At 35.9% G+C, this 17,632-nt stretch overlaps 4 protein-coding genes across 4 annotated transcripts in view; 2 read left to right on the top strand and 2 right to left on the bottom strand.

Annotated features, from left to right (window-relative positions):
• Positions 1-890: 890 nt before the first annotated feature.
• On the top strand, positions 891-6,749 carry LOC132283352 (uncharacterized). The gene is made up of 7 exons (XM_059785291.1): positions 891-1,188; positions 1,922-2,092; positions 3,203-3,367; positions 3,441-3,605; positions 4,957-5,091; positions 5,315-5,412; positions 5,534-6,749. Exons 1-7 carry the CDS (start codon positions 1,009-1,011, stop codon positions 5,745-5,747), a joined length of 1,128 nt encoding a protein of 375 aa, XP_059641274.1. The 5' UTR covers positions 891-1,008; the 3' UTR covers positions 5,748-6,749.
• On the bottom strand, positions 6,606-11,479 carry LOC132281515 (disease resistance protein RUN1-like). Its single transcript, XM_059783216.1, has 6 exons — positions 11,264-11,479; positions 10,904-11,047; positions 10,262-10,655; positions 9,804-10,180; positions 8,611-8,685; positions 6,606-6,776 (listed from the first exon to the last, which is right to left on the bottom strand). Exons 1-6 carry the CDS (start codon positions 11,477-11,479, stop codon positions 6,606-6,608), a joined length of 1,377 nt encoding a protein of 458 aa, XP_059639199.1.
• Positions 11,480-11,494: 15 nt separating this feature from the next.
• Positions 11,495-16,248, bottom strand: LOC132281514 (disease resistance protein RPV1-like). The gene is made up of 4 exons (XM_059783215.1): positions 15,914-16,248; positions 12,986-13,167; positions 12,776-12,938; positions 11,495-12,353 (listed from the first exon to the last, which is right to left on the bottom strand). The coding sequence occupies exons 1-4, from the start codon at positions 16,246-16,248 to the stop codon at positions 11,495-11,497; spliced, it is 1,539 nt and encodes a 512-aa protein (XP_059639198.1).
• Positions 16,249-17,134: 886 nt separating this feature from the next.
• LOC132285906 (DNA mismatch repair protein MSH4) overlaps positions 17,135-17,632 on the top strand; it is a 33,128-nt gene continuing 32,630 nt past the window's right edge. The window contains exon 1 of the mRNA XM_059788138.1: positions 17,135-17,276. Within this exon, the coding sequence (XP_059644121.1) occupies positions 17,208-17,276 (69 nt within the window). The 5' untranslated portion in view covers positions 17,135-17,207. The remainder of the gene's footprint in view (positions 17,277-17,632) is intronic.

Here is a 17,632-nt window from a genome sequence, read left to right as displayed (position 1 = left end):
CAAACCTGCCCCTGCTGCCATCCTTAATAACTCCCTTTATAGAGTCAAAATTGTAACTTATTTGTACCATAAATATAAAGCACCAAAAATTGTTAACATATACGATGGTGCATAATATAACTAAGTAATCAAATTAATATGGTAATAAATAATTATATATATAAATTTAATACTAGTAGCTAACTAATATATATAACATTCATATATACGGTGATAAGGATAATTTAGATAAGTAGATAAGATAAAAATAAAGTGGGTCAAAGAGGTAAAAATAACCAAGATTGTACAAGTTTAATTTTAAGTAGCAGATAATCTCCCCAACAAACGTCTTGCAACGAACCAAGGGAACGTCAACTATAATAACACGACCTTACTAGTTAATCAGGTATGATAAAAAATATCATATTAAATCATTGTCGTTATTTTAGACCTTCAATGACTAACTTTGACAGGCACCACACCGATGTCCGTTAAAGTTCATCGATCTTCTCCCATCTTCTTTATAAGAGAATGATGTTATCCCGAATTGTGTTAATTTCGGCTTTAACGTATAATATATTATAATGTAATAATATATTTTTAATAGGATTGAATTACTTATAATTTATGTTTATTTATTAAGGTAACAGGTTGGAAGATTCCGAGCATTATGGAATTTTTTTCTCAAATTCATATACCATCAATTGACAAGTTTATTTCGAACCATCGGTTTGTACCGACTTACTGGTTGCAATGATGAGCAGGCCATCATACTTTTTCCTGTAATTACACCGTTGGGCAAAGCAAATGGATCACATGTGGAACCCACCTCGATCGTGGAACTTGAAAAGTACTGAAACCTGACTATATTCAATGAATCAAATCCAAGTAACGGACAAAACCGTTATATTAAAATTCAATCAACCCCAACTACTTACCCGAGAAGCGAAAAAGACACCGGCCAAACAATCGGAACTTGGGAAGAGAGAGACAGCTGAGCGAGTTCAAAGATAACAAGAAGAAACTCCAATGGCAAATGGATCAGTAAAATATGGAATCATCGGAGTGGGAATGATGGGAAGAGAACACCTCATCAATCTCTATCATCTTCGAAATCAAGGAGTCGCCGTCGTTTGTATCGCCGATCAACACGACCTTTCTCAACAACTTGCCCTAAATTTAGCAGAGTCCTTCAACTGGCCTTTAAAGGTATCTGAGTCAACCATCATTCTCACATAATTCTGTATCTATAGCTTGTCAAATGAACTAGTGCAGTGCACGAAGCTCGTGTCATTGCATAGATAGATGTATGCGAAACTGTTTTGGGTTTTGAACATGTAACCTTTGCGTCAGTATGGAGCAAGTGTTAGCAAATAAATTACTGTCATTGAATTATTTTGTATCTTTTGTTCTTTTTCAATGCTTGATTGAATTATAACACGTCATATGCTGATTTTTTGTTAAGAGTAAAAAGAAAAAAAATCATGTTGAAACAATATTATTATTGTATGATTTTACTGTTATTGGTTAGTTTTGGAGGTATTAATTACAATATTAGATGTCGAATACTGATCCAAGGCACATGTCATTTTAATACATCTGGTATCCAATGTTTGATACGCTTTTTAGCTTTTATATTATGCTAAAATTCTGTCATATAACTACATAAGTGAATTCAATTTGTAAAATTTTATTTAAGAGAGTTTGAAATCGAAATTTGAGGTGTGGAAACATCGAAATTTAAAACTTACCTCTCAATATTTGGTTGCTCTGAAAACTAAAATTCACAGTTGATCACACTGCAAAGGCCTATAACTTGACTTGAACCTGTTGTGCTCATCATTATCAGGCAACTCTAAATTTCAGCTGATTCAAGTGCTACAAAATTAACCTCAAGATTTATAGTTATTTAACTTATTTATTAATTTTGAGTATTGTAAAGGTTTTTTCAGGACATCGAGAGCTGTTGGACAGTGGGCTATGTGATGTAGTGGTTGTTTCGACCCCAAACATGACTCATTATGAAATCCTAATGGATATCATCAACCATCCAAAACCACATCACGTACTAGTGGAGAAGCCTTTGTGCACAACAGTCATGGACTGTAGAAAGGTCAGTGATGTAATACCTCAATTACTTCCATCATATTGAACTTATTAGTGTGCTTGGGCATCAAACAAGTGAGAGCTGTAGCTGAACACCAATATTTTAGCACTGCATTTAAGAAATACCCCAGCATTGTGCGCGTGCCTGCGTATGCAAGTGCGTGTGTATTGTCGTATATCTACCAATTAAGAGACATGCTTCATGAGAGCATTTTTCAAGCCTGTTTGTAAACACTTTAAGATGACTAGACTACGAACTTAATGGCAGGGATTCTGGATTTTCTTTCCTCTCCTTTCGGAGTGAAAGAATTGTGAATTTTGGGAATTAACAGGGTATATATGGTCAACAAATATTTAGTCCTTTGTAATGACAGAAATCAGTAAACATCTTGCAAACAATTGTAATTATAATTTAAGACGAGCAATTAGTGTCAGGAATGAACAAGCAAATGTTGTCTTCTCGTTTTGGTTAATTATTGTGGAATTCTGTGCAAAATGTGGGAATGATTTTCAATTAACACTTCTATTATTTGTACTGTGTTGCGTAATATTTGTACTGTGTTGCGTAATATTACAAACACTTATTGATAAAGTTGCATGTGCTTCAGGACTTTTCCCCAAAACTTAGGGAACATGCCCTGGCCCTAGTTGACTATTATTAAGTGTCAACTTTCTGACAACCAGATAGTGTACACTGTCTTCAATATATGTTTACTAATCTGCAGGTTGGTCATAGACTGCAGATATATTCAGTTACAAAAACTCTGTCTGGTATTGAAATTGGAAAAATATGTGCAAGCAATTATTGGTGTCTGTTTGCGAGATTGCATTCAATTTTGATGCAAATATTACTTGAGTATAGAATGATGTTTTGTCATTAAATTGGAAGCTTGGATATGTTTTTTTATATGCCTGCGACATGTATTTTATACATTTGTGCTTACATGGTTACACCGTGCGCACACTCATTTACTTTCTAACTTGCTACTAGATGTATACGAATTGCTTCCTCTGGATGTTGTGTCACATTGAATTTCTCACATGCTTCATTCTTCTTTTCTTCTCTCCGTAAGTTATATGATCTAAACGTATATTAAGCATATAATACTGGAATCAGGTTATAGAGGCTGCTAAAAGAAGACCAGATATTCTGGTACAAGTTGGACTGGAGTACAGATACATGCCGCCTGTTGCTAAGCTAATAGATATAGTTAAGTGTGGAACACTAGGACTGGTCAAGATGGTGGCAATCAGGGAACATCGATTTCCTTTCTTGGTTAAGGTAATTTAGGAAAGTTGTAGTTTTCGTTCCAGCCCTTGTAGCTATTAATCTTATTTTCTTGTGCTTGTTATAGGTCAACAATTGGAACCGGTTCAATTGTAACACTGGGGGGACTCTGGTGGAGAAGTGCTGCCACTTTTTTGATCTGATGAGGCTGTTTGTAGGTGCAAATCCTGTTCGTGTGATGGCTTCTGGAGCTATTGATGTTAATCACAAAGATGAAATATATGATGAGAAGGTAAGTTTTCATTAGAAATCTAGAATATAACGATCTACTTTATATGCATGATAATGGAGAAATGGTAAAGCTATATGATAGTATTTTGGGAGGGGTTATACGACCCAAGATCCACGAGAAGTTCAAAAATGCAGATACACACCCACATGTGCACCCTCTTAAAACAGTTCACAAGAGTATAAATCACCAGTAGTCAAGAAAAGAGAGTCAATCCAGCATGGGCATGCCTTATTTCCTCTGCTTAAAATCAGCACAAGCTAAACGCATCTAAAGCTTAGCTCATTTTGCAAAGACCATGTTGTTAGCTAACTAGCGCGGGGCAAGGATTTCATCTTATAGAGTATGAGTAGTAGAACCCAACTCTATAACTCCGGGTTTGTTTCCTGCTAAACTGACCTAAACTGTAGTTCACTTACATGAAGTGTTAGCAGATTTTCTAATTTCACTTGTGCTGTGTTCAGCATTGTGAGTCCACGTCTTGAAATTGGCAAACACTAATTCCAATCTAAACTAGTTTTCTTAATTTCAATTCCAAGGTGTAGAATGAGATGCCAAACGAGTTGAAGAACTATAGTTGGAATCTGGAAACCGAAGCGTTTAAAGTTCTGTTTGTGTAGAATTGCTAACAGTGCTTACAGATTTGGGAAATGTGTGGCAGTTTTTCTGGTGGTTCTGGATGGTGAAAATCAGTTAGCTACCTAGTAGCTAACATTTCCATTTCAACCAGGACATTGATGATAGTTACCAAACAATTCATAGGATATGATAGCACATGCTTGCCGGAGTACAAAGAGGTTTTGTAGCTTGTACAATCAGTAATCGCCTTATGGGGCCCAAGTGCCATGACCTCATCCCATCTTAATGGTGCAGAATGTGATGCCCCTTGTGGTTGAAAGAACGAACTTCATTGATATTGGTTATATTAGTTTAAGTTACGAGAATTGAACCTTCTCAGTGCCATGCCAAGGCTTCTCTGTAATGAGTTATTTTACTCATCTTAAGACTAAGTTTGATATTGATCAGCTTATGGGCTTATTCAAACTTCTTATACGGTTCAATCAAGGATTTAATTTCTCTCTGTTTCTCTTTAAAGTATTGATTCAATGGAGTATATTCTTTTCAACTTCATAATGATTAGTGAACTAAGTCTATATACATTTAACCGTGACAAGAAATAATTATGATAGCTGGGGACTTCAAACATTAGCTATTCCGTACTTGGATCTCTCTTGTTTTTTGAAATTTTGAGTTAAAATTTTTTTTTTCCCAATACCTAGTAAATGGTAAACTGGGAATACTGTATTTTTTTCCTTGTGGTCATCTGGTCACTATCTATTTGTTTCTTCCACAGGTGCCTGATATTATTGACAATGCGTATGTGATTGTCGAATTTGATAATGGTTCTCGGGGCATGCTCGACCTTTGTATGTTTGCTGAAGGGAGCAAAAATGAGCAAGAGATCTCTGTAGTGGGTGATATTGGGAAGGTAACTCTCTCTTTCTATTTGGGCACGTGATGCTGATAATGAGTATTTGGGTTTGGGTTATCTGTAAAAATGTAACATATTCCATTTTGGGCACATTGTGTACCATCCCCACCATCTAACTTCAATTCTGTGTTTTTCCTTCTCTATTGCTTTGATTATGCTATATTTCATTTAATCCTCATTTTGATTCTTTGACCAAAAAAAAAAATTGAGCTGCTTACAGGGTGAAGCCTTTGTTCCAGAGAGTATTGTGCGTGTGGGTACTCGAGTGGATGGAATAGACGGTGTCCAAACTGTAAAAGCTGAGGATGATCGAATAAAGTGGGTTTTTTTTCCTCTCCAAGTTTCAATTGTTTCAAACTATTATAATGCCAACGGGAACCTCAATTTTCTTCGTCTTAGCTGCTTCTTTAACATGCCTCTTTATCAATTTGCTCATCAGATACAACGGGCTGCATCATGGGTCTAGCTATTTGGAACACCTCAACTTTTTGTCGGCAATTAGAGCTAAAGGAATCGAAGCACCTGCGGTAGATCTGCAGGATGGGTTGATTTCAGTTGCTATTGGAGTTGCAGCACAGCTTTCAATAGAGAAGGGCCGATTTATTACAATTGAGGAAGTCATGGATGACAATAATCTCAAGTCTTGTACATGAGTCCTGATTTTGGTGTTGGCTGTGCTTCTTTTGCCTTCCTTTGTTTTAGAACACAATGAAAAAGGAATGACATGAAAAGCTTGCATTCACAAGGAAAAAAGTCTGCCAAAAAATTGCCAAACTTGAGTTGTCGGAGATGGTCATTGCCTTTGAAGCTGTACCATTTTGGGACAGCAGAAATCGCATTCCATGTTGTACAAGGCATGAAAAACCGCTCCCGCCACAGATTTATATATATATATATATATATCAAATGAGACATGTATATCAGTTTGAAATGCTTGATTGATCTTTACAATGCATTCAAATGTTTCATCAGATTGAATGAAATGGGTGATAAGAACAACCAATGGAACCTGTACATGCATTTTTCACTTGTTTGATCAAGGGTGGAATTTACAATAGCTGAGAGTATTGGCTATTTCAAAAACAAATGGCTAGCCTTTGACTGAAACTGTGCCTTCTGTGCCATGGTCCTACCTTATGACAATAGTTTGGCTACTACAATTAACAATAATCGAACCAAGCAATGAGAACTTGTACATGCATTTTCAACAAAATAGAATTAACACCTGGAAATTGGAATTTGACAAGAAAAACATTATAAGAATGGGAACTGTTGTACATGCATTGAATAGAATATTGAATTAACTCCATTTGACAAGAACAATAACTGCTTTGTATAATCTCAGTTAACATACAACTGTGTAATGTACTGATACTATAAGTCCAAAAACTTATACACATTGTGCATGAAAAAAAAAAGATAAAAAAAAGAAAAAAAAAAAAAGAGAAAAAAAGAAAAGAAAAGAAGTGCATTTGATATAACATTGGATACACAAAATACAAAAGTAAATATCAAAATGCTACAGACAATATATAGCCCAAACTGTAGCAGGCTATCAAACTGACAAATGTACAATTTACAAGGCTGAAGAAATTAAGCACAATAGTATACGTCAGATCTGCCAAATTGACCAAAGACAAGCGAAGAGAAGCAGCAGCATCCCATAACACCACCAAAGCCAACTAGAGAGCAGCACAAGTCAAAATGATAACAAAAATAGCAGCATCATCCAAGTGACACCAAAGAATAGTCAGTAGCAGCAACAGTCAAAGATGAGACCAGGGGTGAACTGAAGAGCAGCAGCATCATTCAAGTGAGACCAAAGACTAGTCAAGAGCAGCAATGGTCAAAGACGAGACCAAAGGTCAAATGAAGAGCAGCAGTATCATCAAATTTGAAAGAAGACAATTGAAGAGCATAACAAGTGAAATGACACCAATGCAGAGTCCCCGGCAGCAACATCAGAAAAAATAAACCGTCACGGCTTCAACAATCAAGTGCACCAAAGATGGATGGGCATTAACGGCAACCAAATCTAGGAAACGAAAACTTCGATTCAGCAACCAAAAATACCGCTCAACCCTCAATTTAAGTAGCACTTATTTCTTGAAAGGATATTCAAAATACTTTATCAAACACACTTATGTTGTGTTTGGGAGCACCAAATCGGCCGCTTGAATTTGGGATTGGAGGAAATTGTTTGAACTAAATTTCCTCCGATCACAAATCCAAAGCACAGATTTGGTGCTCCCAAATGCAACATTAATTCATTCAAAATTAATTGTTGAATTTAGTTATAGGAAATGAAGCAAGCATTTAGAGATCTATGATCTAGTAATATACTATTTACACAGTCATCACTGGTTACACATATTAATCAAGCATTGAACAATACGAAAGCCAATAACAAAAGTGAACAGTACAAGCACTGAACAAGAGAACTGAAATGATTGTCCAAAGTGAGCAAAATATAGTGATCAATCAATCTTGTAAACCATTCTGTTTAATTGTTCTGTCTCATTCTCAGTATCATCCTAATCTCTTCTAAGCATAACGCACAATTTATTGAGAAATTCATACGGAAAGACCTATAAAACCATCAATTCATAAACTTCCATTCAGATTTTTTGATGGTTTAATTTTTCTTCTTTTTGTTTTTATTATTTTATAAAGTAAAACTAAGAAATACAGTTCCATTCCATTTATTTTTCTGAACAAATGTAATAGAAGAAGAATCTATTAAAAAGAGTATACTTTTTAGGAAAAGGGTTAAAGAAACAAATCATCCATATGAAGCAGCAAAAACATAAAAGAGTAGTGGTTTTATCATCTCACCTTTTGAAGATAAAAAAATTATTTATAAAATATCTGCAGTTTCAAATGATTCAATGTAGATAGACAGCTGTTATTTATCCAAATGAAGCAGTAAGAACATAAAAGAGTAGTGGTTTTATCATCTCACCATTTAAAAATAGGAAAATTATTTATAAAATATCTGCAGTTTCAATGGATTCAATGTAGAAAAGACAGCTCTGTCATTTAGTTTGAATAAAGGCAAGGAGAGCTAACCACTTTCAATCTTCTCAAGTAATACAAGAACCACAATACGTCAATATCAAGAGAGGATGCATCTAACCCTGAGAAGTTAGGGTGTTAGTAAAAATTTGTAGCCAAAAAGAGTTTCAGCAGTAATTTAATCATTATGAAGAGAATCGTGTGGAATAATATAAAACTCTCCACTTTTACCTTATAAATAAATAAAAATCTCTACTTTACTTTTGGGCTGTAGAATTAATCTTATTGCAAGGCTTTTGTATTTTTCTTGGTAAATGTAAAAAAAAATGTGGTTACTAAGCATGAATGCAGGAAGGTTAATCATGTGTTTACTAATCTTTATTATGACAATGTGTCCCTGAAAGTACTGAATCCAAACAGTTCTAAAATACACAGCAGATGCTACCATGCTCCTAATCAACCATATAATATAGGAATAAAAACCAAAATGACCTAAATTACAACTGCATAAATACTAGTGTTCAACAACCTTCTGCAATGATAATTAATAACTGACATGGATGTTTCATCAATTACCTGAAAAATAAAGAGAAAAACAAATCACAATTAACTATCAGTTGAGGAAAAAAATGATCAAACAAAGACAACATAGGTTAGCAGAAAATAGATAATTACCATGCCATCAGGGCGCATGTTAAACTCTAAAATCTGACATCCTGAAATTTTGCTTTCAACGCTTTACTTTTTTTATGTTGGAAATGTCTGGAAATTTTCCTAGTGACTTGCATCCAGAAATGTCCAAGAATTTTAAAAATTTCAGTTCCTTCCCTAAATCTCACTAATTTTCTCACAATTACAAAGTTGTAATTCCTCTAAATTTTTTAGTCTCAACAGATCAGGTATCCTCTCCAAGGCTATGCACAATGACAAGTCCAGCAACTTCAAGGATTTCAAAGCCTCCAGACCCTCAATCTCATGTAACTTCTGGCACCGGGTGAGGTTTAAATCTTATAGCATTTCCAAGTTTGATAGATCAGGCAGTCTTTCCAAGGATATGCAGCTACTCATTTTCAAGCGTTCCAAGGACTCCAATCTGTCAAGGCCCCTAATTTCATTCAGATTCTTGCAATGCTAAGGAATTAATTTCCTCAACTTCTTTAAGTTTGAAAGATCTGGTAATGTCTCTAGTGATTCGCACCATGATGTGGTCAAGTATCTTAAAGATCTTAGCTGTTCAAGCCCTTCAAGCATAGATACTTTTATGCAGTCAGATAGATCCAAACTTGTTAAGAGTTCCAATCTTCCAAGGCCATGAATTCCCTTAACTCTGAGCATTGTCCAAGCATTAGTTCTGATAAAATTTTAAAATTTGACAAATCTGGCAACCTTTTCATTGAATCACAAACTTGAAGAAAGTGTTTGAACAGACTTGAGGGAAGAGTTGGAAGGCATTGAAGTTGTTCACAATTTTGAATAGTGAGCTCCTTAAGCCGAGAAAGGGCACCAAGCTACATTGGCAGGATCCTAATGCTAATACCATACAAGGTCAAGGTCTCCAGTTTGGTTAACTTCCCAATATCTTCAGGAATTTTCAGCAGCTTAGAGCAGTTAGAAAAGCAGAACTCCTTTAGATTCATTAGGCTAGGAATGTTTAGAAATGTCTCCATTGACATGCAAGTGACTCGTAGACTTACTAGACTTGAGGGAAGCTCTGGCAGAAACTGAAGCTCTCTGCAACCGAGTAAATCAAGGGTTTGGAGGTGAGAAAGCCCAATGCTTGTTGGTAGGCTACAAATATTTGTACAGTCTATTCTTAAGATTCTCAGACAGGATACTCTCTCAACATTACTGGGAATTTCACCTTTTAAATTGTAACAATGCGAGGCATGTAATTCTTCAAGTTTCAGTAACATTCCGATGGTACTAGGTAACTTCATTATAAAAGAATAATCAATATCAAGAACTCTCAAACTTTTTAGGTTGCCAATGGTATCAGGTAAATCTGTAAATCTTGTTCCAAACAAGCGCAACTCAATTAATGATTCCAATTTCCCAATGGAGTCTGGAAGTTCTTTTAATTGTAAACAACACCTTAGTGACAAGCATCACAATTTCACTAGGAAACCAATTGAGTCTGGTAGTTCAGTAATACTTGTAAGATCAAATGTAAGGACTGAAAGAGATTTTAGGTCACTGATTGAGGTAGAAATTTGAGTCAATGACCCACAACAAGTGGCACTAAGAGTTTCAAGCTTCTTCATAACACCTCTACCAACAGGGAATTCTTCTATAGAAGTGCCCTCGATGAGGAGTTCCGTTAAACTTTCCACAGAATCAAATTCCACAGGCAGCCTGCTGAGTTTAGCACAATTCTTCAAATTTAAGAAAACTATACTCTTAAGATACCCAATTGATGGGTCAATATGAACCAAACTCTCACACTCTTCAAGAATCAATCTTTCTAAAGTTTCATATGCAGAGAAGTCAGGAGTTCTAACCATGTAACTGCAACCTGTGAGATTTAGAGCTTTCAACTTTCTAGCAATCTGTGAAATAAGGAAAAAAAAGAAAATATAATTGCTTAAAATCAGTTATAAAGAATTATGTCACCAGAGACATGAAACAAAAGGAAAGAAATTGATGAAACCTTGATATGTTTCCAACCCTCCCAGGCTTTTGTGACCTTGCTCCATGATAAATCAATAATGAGCAGATTCTTTAGATGAAAATTGGTTGGTCTAAAAAATTTGAGGGCATGCGTTACAACGAAGCCATCTTAACTTTAAAAGAAGACGCTTAAAATCTCCATCCAGGTTTGCATAGTCCCCATTTGAAGGAACCTAAGATTAGATAGGTCTGAAAATTCTTCATTTGTAAGACAGCATGCGTGTGACTCTAAACCAAAGTCAACACAGAGAGCTTCAACCTTTCTTGTTCCCTGCCAAAAGAGAACCTTTAGATAAGTAAAAAATATACTAATGCTATAATTATGGTGTCCCAAAAAATTAGTATTAATGACGATTTTCACTCTCTTTGAGGAAATTCCAGTTATTATTTCAACTTTCGAGTAGTTCATACATAATTGTGTTAGTAAGGTGACAAGAAAATTAATGCTTAATAAGGGCCGTCCATTCATGAAGCAGTTGGATCTTACTGTATGAGTCTCCAATATGTCGGAGGCTTCCTTATGCAACCACGCCCTACTACGCTCCCCCGGTTCCTTGAAATTTTCTTGATGAACAATATCCCTACTGAGGTCTCTAAGCTGATCATGCATCCTTAGCTCATTGTTATCTCCAATTTTCACGAAGGACATGAGAAGAAGAACTTCAATTCCATTTTCTGGATAAAATTCACAGTCATCCCACATGTGGAAAGCAATTCTTCAATCCACTCCAATGAAAAGACATGCAATGTCGAGAAATATCTGTTGTTGTAAATAATCTAATGGTTCGTAACTTATTCTTAGCTTCTTCTGCACTTGTCCATCCGGAATTCTTTTCAACTTCTTCAATGTATCTTTCCACACCGCTTTTCCCTTGCCAGATAAAAAAGAACCCATAATCTCGAGAGCCAAAGGCAACCCTCCAGTAGTGGACACAACATCTTTAGAGAGAGTATCATAGCCTTCTGAGGGATGGTCCCGTCTTAAAACAAGCATGCAGAAAAGTTGAAGATATTGATTAGAATCCAATTCCTTTGGTTCATAAGTCCAATCTACCTCAGGCAGATTTAGAATATCTTTGTTTCTGGTTGTGACGATTATCCTACTTCCTGAACGAAACCAATCACCCTTTCCCACAAGCGCACGAAGATGAATTATTTGATCGACATCATCAATGACAACAAGAACTTTCTTCCCAGAAAATCCATCTTTGATTACATTAGTTCCTTCATCCATAGTACTAATGTCAGAACAATTCCGTTTTAAGATGTTAGATATAAGTTGGTTTTGCAAATTAACAAGACCATTGTGTTGCTGTGCTGTTTCCCTAACATCTGCAAGGAAGCAACATAATTCAGAATGTTGGGAGAGTATAACCTTGGCTATGGTGGTCTTGCCAATTCCTCCCATGCCATGGATCCCCACAATCCTTGTATCACTGGAATTAATACTCAACAATTTCATCATTTCTTCTACATGATAGTCAATTCCAACTAAGCATTCATTTACAACCAATGAGTTCCTTTTCAACTCTCCCCATACCTTTGAAACAACCATCTTTATTACTCTTCCTTGATGCCTGCCAAGCATCACAGATGTCATATATGTGGGGAAAATGATAAATATACATGACCTACTTGATTTATTTTTTCGAGAATAGTTTTATATTCCCAGAAAACTGAAAAATATAAAGTACATTGAAAATTCATTTGATTGACAATTTTGTGAAAACTATTGTTTGTAAACTAAGTTAAACTAGTGCCTAGTTTCAGAACATAACCAAAAAAGTTCATAGTTGGTCCTAGTAAGGTTTACATTTGAGGAAAATAGTCATGAAAAGTTAACAATGGACATCCCCAAAAGGGAAGCTGATTGTTCAAGCCCTGCTGGGCAATATTTCAAGTGTGTGTGCTAGCTTGAAGTTTAGAGGGAAAAAAAAAAAAGAAAAAAGAAAAAAGAACAAGAACATAATCAATAAATAATGTAAATAGAAGCAATTACCCGTCAGCAACTTTGTTCACTTCCCATCCCTTCAGTTCTCCAACCTCCCTCAATGCTTCCTTCCACCCATCCACAGTAGCACTATCAAAATGCTTCTTGTGCTCCCGGAAGGCCTTTTCATAACTCCCAGTCTGCTTATGGGTAATATCATTTGCCCTAAAGTCTTCTTACACTCAACCATCTTGGTGAGCTCAAACAGGCACCACTTACTTGAAGCATGGCCTTTGGAAAAGACTGGGATGGATATCTTTGAGTGCTCTATTTCCTTGAGAAGCTCAGGACCAATCTTCTCTCCAATGCGAAGCTCATCATCATCTCCAAACGTGTGAATTCCTGCATCCACAAGGTTGGTGTAGAGGTAGTCAGTGAACGCGGTACGTGCATCTTTGCCTCTGAAACTCAAGAACACTTCTTAGTCCCATCCTGCAGGTGGAGAGGTGGACGATGAAGAAGTGTTCAAAGGTTTTAAAGAAGTGTCCAGAGGTGCTAATGAAGTGTTCAAGGGTGGTGCTACTGAAGTGTTCGTGGTCTTCTTCTTAATGAACACAACAAAGGATAGGATAATTGCAGCAAGTGTCATGAGACAAGATAGGCATAACCAGTTCTCCGTATCCATTTCAAATGAGTGAGAGGTTCAGTGATCGGTTGCTAGAAATGAAAATGAATTCTTCAATTGCTTAATTTCCACTCCAACACCGAAAGGCACACGCAAAGAATCCGATTCCTGCAACCCAATAATACTTAATTAACATGTGATTGTGCTTTCTTTAGGGGTTTTGGATGCTCGTATATGAAAATTCACCACCAATTGATAACTTTCTGATTACAAATGCATGAGAAGACTAAATCCTTACTCTTTATTTTAGTTGATCAGTTTTATAAATTTCAATAGAATTGATCTAGTCACCGCACAAGAAACAGTAAAATTTGTTGAGTAATGGATATTCGGCAAGATCGGAAAAAAGTTTTGAACCTGGAAGTCTTAATTCTGGTGCTTGAAAAGCAAAAAAAAAAAAAAAAAAAAAAAAAAAAAAAAGGGAAATTCCAGAAACAGTGGAAAGAGCTTTCTCTAACTTCATGGAGTGTCTCAATTCTTGATTCCCTGGAAGGCTTTAGATTTTGCTGATACAAAACCTGCTTTAGATACTGCTGATACAAATCTTTCTATGTCGTGCTGGTCTTCTCCTTCTTACATTGTTGCTGCTCATTTATTGGAATGAGTAATATTTTGATAATATATTCCACTATCTACAGAGCTCAGAAAGTCCCGAGGAACATAGGATGGGAGGAAACTCGGCTGCGAGGGGCTTGGCCCGACTAGAACAATAAACGAAATGTGTACCAGCGGGGTAGTACTGAATGAACATATCGAACAAAAGGGTAGCCTGCTTGAAATGGAAGCTTGTCGGTTGGTTTATGCGAGAGTGGCAAGGCGATCATAACACAATTTCCGTTTGAGAACCGCCCTTTCGCTTCGCGCGTCTAGCTTTGATACAATACAAAATAATTAGACATTGGTGTAATATTATTATTATTTTTAAAACATGTACATTACTACCCCTTTTCTGCGGTGACTGTGAAAAAAAAAAAACATATATAATTCTTCCCCGACTTTCTTTTCTGACTCCCGTGCAACTCATAAGAGTTGCCTCTACAATTATACTATCTACTTCAATACTAAGCCTTAACGAGTCCCGTGATGACGAAGATGGGTGAAGAATAGGGTTTTGCACTATAAGTTTTCGAAGTTTGATGTAATTGGAGTTGTTGATTATGCGATGTAAGCCATTTCAAGTGGCTAAATCTTTGTCCGGTTGTAATGCCATCTACAGCAGGCTAGCTAAAGTCCTTTTTTAATGATTTGGGAGCCCAAATAGCGTGCAGCGGACTATCTTAATTGAGCGGGGCCTATTTTAGCTCGCGGGCCGCCTCGTGGTATTTCGCGAGCCGGCCCGCAATAGCTGTATTTTTTTTTTCTTTTTCCCTTTTTGCAAATCGGCGACCTTTTGCCTTAACGTGTTTTTTTTTTTTTTTTTTAAAAAAAAAAAGACAGGCACTGTTTGGCAAAGATTTTTTTTTTTGGGAAAAAACCCAAAAATAAGTTATTTTGAGCTTCTTTTTTTAAAAAAAAAAATAAATAAATAAAATTTATTAAATAAAAATTATATTGTTTAGGCACTGTTTGTCCAAAAATAAAATAAAAAACATTTTTTTTTTTTTTTGTTTTTTTCCCTTAAATTTTTTATTTTTTATTTTTACAATTTTTTTGCTTTGAATTTTAAATTTCTACCACAAACAATGCATTTGGCCGTTAAGATATTGTTTGGCTGACACAAATAGTGCCTAAACAATTATAATTGTTTTTTTAAAAAGTATAAAAAATTCAATTTTTTAAAACTTCTTTTTTTAAAAAAACATTTAAAATAAAAAATTCATCTACTTATTCCCATAGGATTTTGTAATCATTATTTTCTTATTCCAATTCATTATTTTTAATCTTAAAAAACCATTACATAATACAAATTCTAGTACACGAAATGTTATAACATCTTAAAAGCAAACAAAATGCAAAATAAATTAAACATCATCACCACCATAGCGGTTCCACAAATTTTCCATCAAATCATTCCTCAACCGCATATTTGTCTCTATGTTGCGAATCTGAAGTTGGTGAGAGAATATGTATGCCACTAAAACCGATGGCCGTCGACTTAAAGTGGGAATCGGGATTGCATCCTCCGGTGGCGGAGTCCATCTTTTAACATTTGCGTGACGCTTATCTTCAATTATCATATTGTGAAGGATGATGTACGTTTTCATTATGAGGCGCAAGTCATCTTTCTCCCAGTAACGCACTGGTCTTGCGTTATTGCCCACTTGCTCTGCAATAATCCAAAAGCCCGTTCCACATCTTTACTACATGTCTCTTATCGCTGAGCAAACAATTTTTCTTTTCCAATGGTTGGGTGTGGGATGGTCTGCATCAAAGTAATACCCTATTCTATAGTGATGTCCATTTACTACATAATTAACCGGAGGTAATTGGTTATTGACGATACTGTTGAATACCGGGGAATGATTAGCATATTTATATTATTGTGTAAACCCAACATTCCAAAGAATGCATGCCAGATCTACAAATCTTGTGAGGCAACTGCTTCCAATATGAAAGTATCCTTAACAAAGCGTCCCCTATGTGTGTCGTGCCACTCCACTGGGCAATTCTTCCACTCCCAGTACATACAGTCGATAGAACCAAGCATATCCAAAAATCCTCTTTGCTCCCCTTCTTCAAGCAGCCGTGCTATGTCGGCTTCGTCAGGTGGACGCATATACTCCTCTGTATACACAATAACAATAGCATTACAAAATGCCTTCAAACACTTAATGGCAGTACTCTCGCCGATTTTAATATACTCATCATAGTGATCAATTGCACAACCATATGCAAGTATATGAACAACAGTTATCATCTTCTGTATAGAAGACAACCCCAGACGACCAGTCGCATCATTTTTTTGGACAAAGTAGTCATCATAAGCTTTGACATCATTAAGGATACGAAGAAAAAATTCTCATCGCATCCTGAATCGCCGGTGAAAGTACTGCTGTGAATATGTGCAATTCTTGTTGAAGTAGTCTTTCATCAGCTGATAGTGACTTTTCACTCGGTTACGAAGAATGTACCACTTCTTATTACGAACTTGAAATACTTGTTTAATTATCTCTGGCCTTACTGAATTAATAATCTCATAGAAATCATCTTGATCCTGTTAAAACAACGTGGCAATAGAGTCATCTTCCAAAGAGGATGGCGAGGAAGATGAAAGTTTGCCAAAAGAAAAGCTTGTGACAACGAAGCCATCGGAATTTCAAAATTTATAAAGATGGATAATGATATTTGCTACAATGGAGAGAGATTAATGTAATGATGATTTTCAGATGAGCAAATGAGTCTTCATTATATAAGATGAAAAATATAGCCGTTTAGGGGAAGTTTAAAAAAAAATAATAATAATTTTTTTTTTTGAGAGCTTAAATTAGAAGAGCCTGATGGAGTATATGGTTTTGGAGAATGAAAGCTGCTGATGTGACTCTTGAAAAAGCTGAAATGACATTTTTTTTGAGAGTGAAAATATGTTGAAGCTGATGCAGATGGCTTAAGATAAGAGGCTAGATAACACCATGGTAAATTTTTATTAAAAAAAACAAAAGAAAAGGAAATGTGTAGATCAAGTGCGACGTCGTATTAAACCACGTATAAACGGAAACTTGCAAACGGTACTCTCACAGTCTCACTCTCACGTTCAGTGTTCAGTGCGTATTTTTTTTAAGCGTAATATGCACCCCGAGCAAGATAGAAACAAAAGAGTTTCTTTCCTTGTATAAGACTTGGCGCGCATCTGAAAGCTTCACCGCTGAGCCTACTATAATGGAAGACGTCGACGTCGGAGAGAGATCGAGCTTCGTGGCCGGTCTGATCGAGAACAGAGCCAAGGAGGTATCATCTTGAATTTATCTCTCTGCATATGTGTGTGTATATATATGTATGAATATACATATAATATCGCATTCCGTACTAGTCCTAGAGCTTGGGATTCGAATCACTGTTTTTAGCGATTTCGAGAGAAGATTGCAGAATCTTTATGAATTACTGGATCTTACTCGTTTGTATTTAGATTTTATTCTCGATACTCATACGATCTTGTATGTGTGAATGTCCAGTCCATATTTGCTCCTTCACTTGTTTTTCTTTGCATTGATTATATAATCGATGTTTTAGCAAACTCCTAATGTTGAATACGTATTATCGTCTTCCAATTATCTGTTGAACTTTGAAGATAACGAATGAATTTG

The sequence above is a fragment of the Cornus florida genome, unplaced genomic scaffold, assembly GCF_030987335.1.
Source record: "Cornus florida cultivar Cherokee Brave unplaced genomic scaffold, ASM3098733v1 CherokeeBrave_3.0.0_Hap2_Chr11, whole genome shotgun sequence".
Classification (NCBI taxonomy): Eukaryota; Viridiplantae; Streptophyta; class Magnoliopsida; order Cornales; family Cornaceae; genus Cornus; species Cornus florida.
This window is presented reverse-complemented; position numbering and strand designations above follow the sequence as displayed.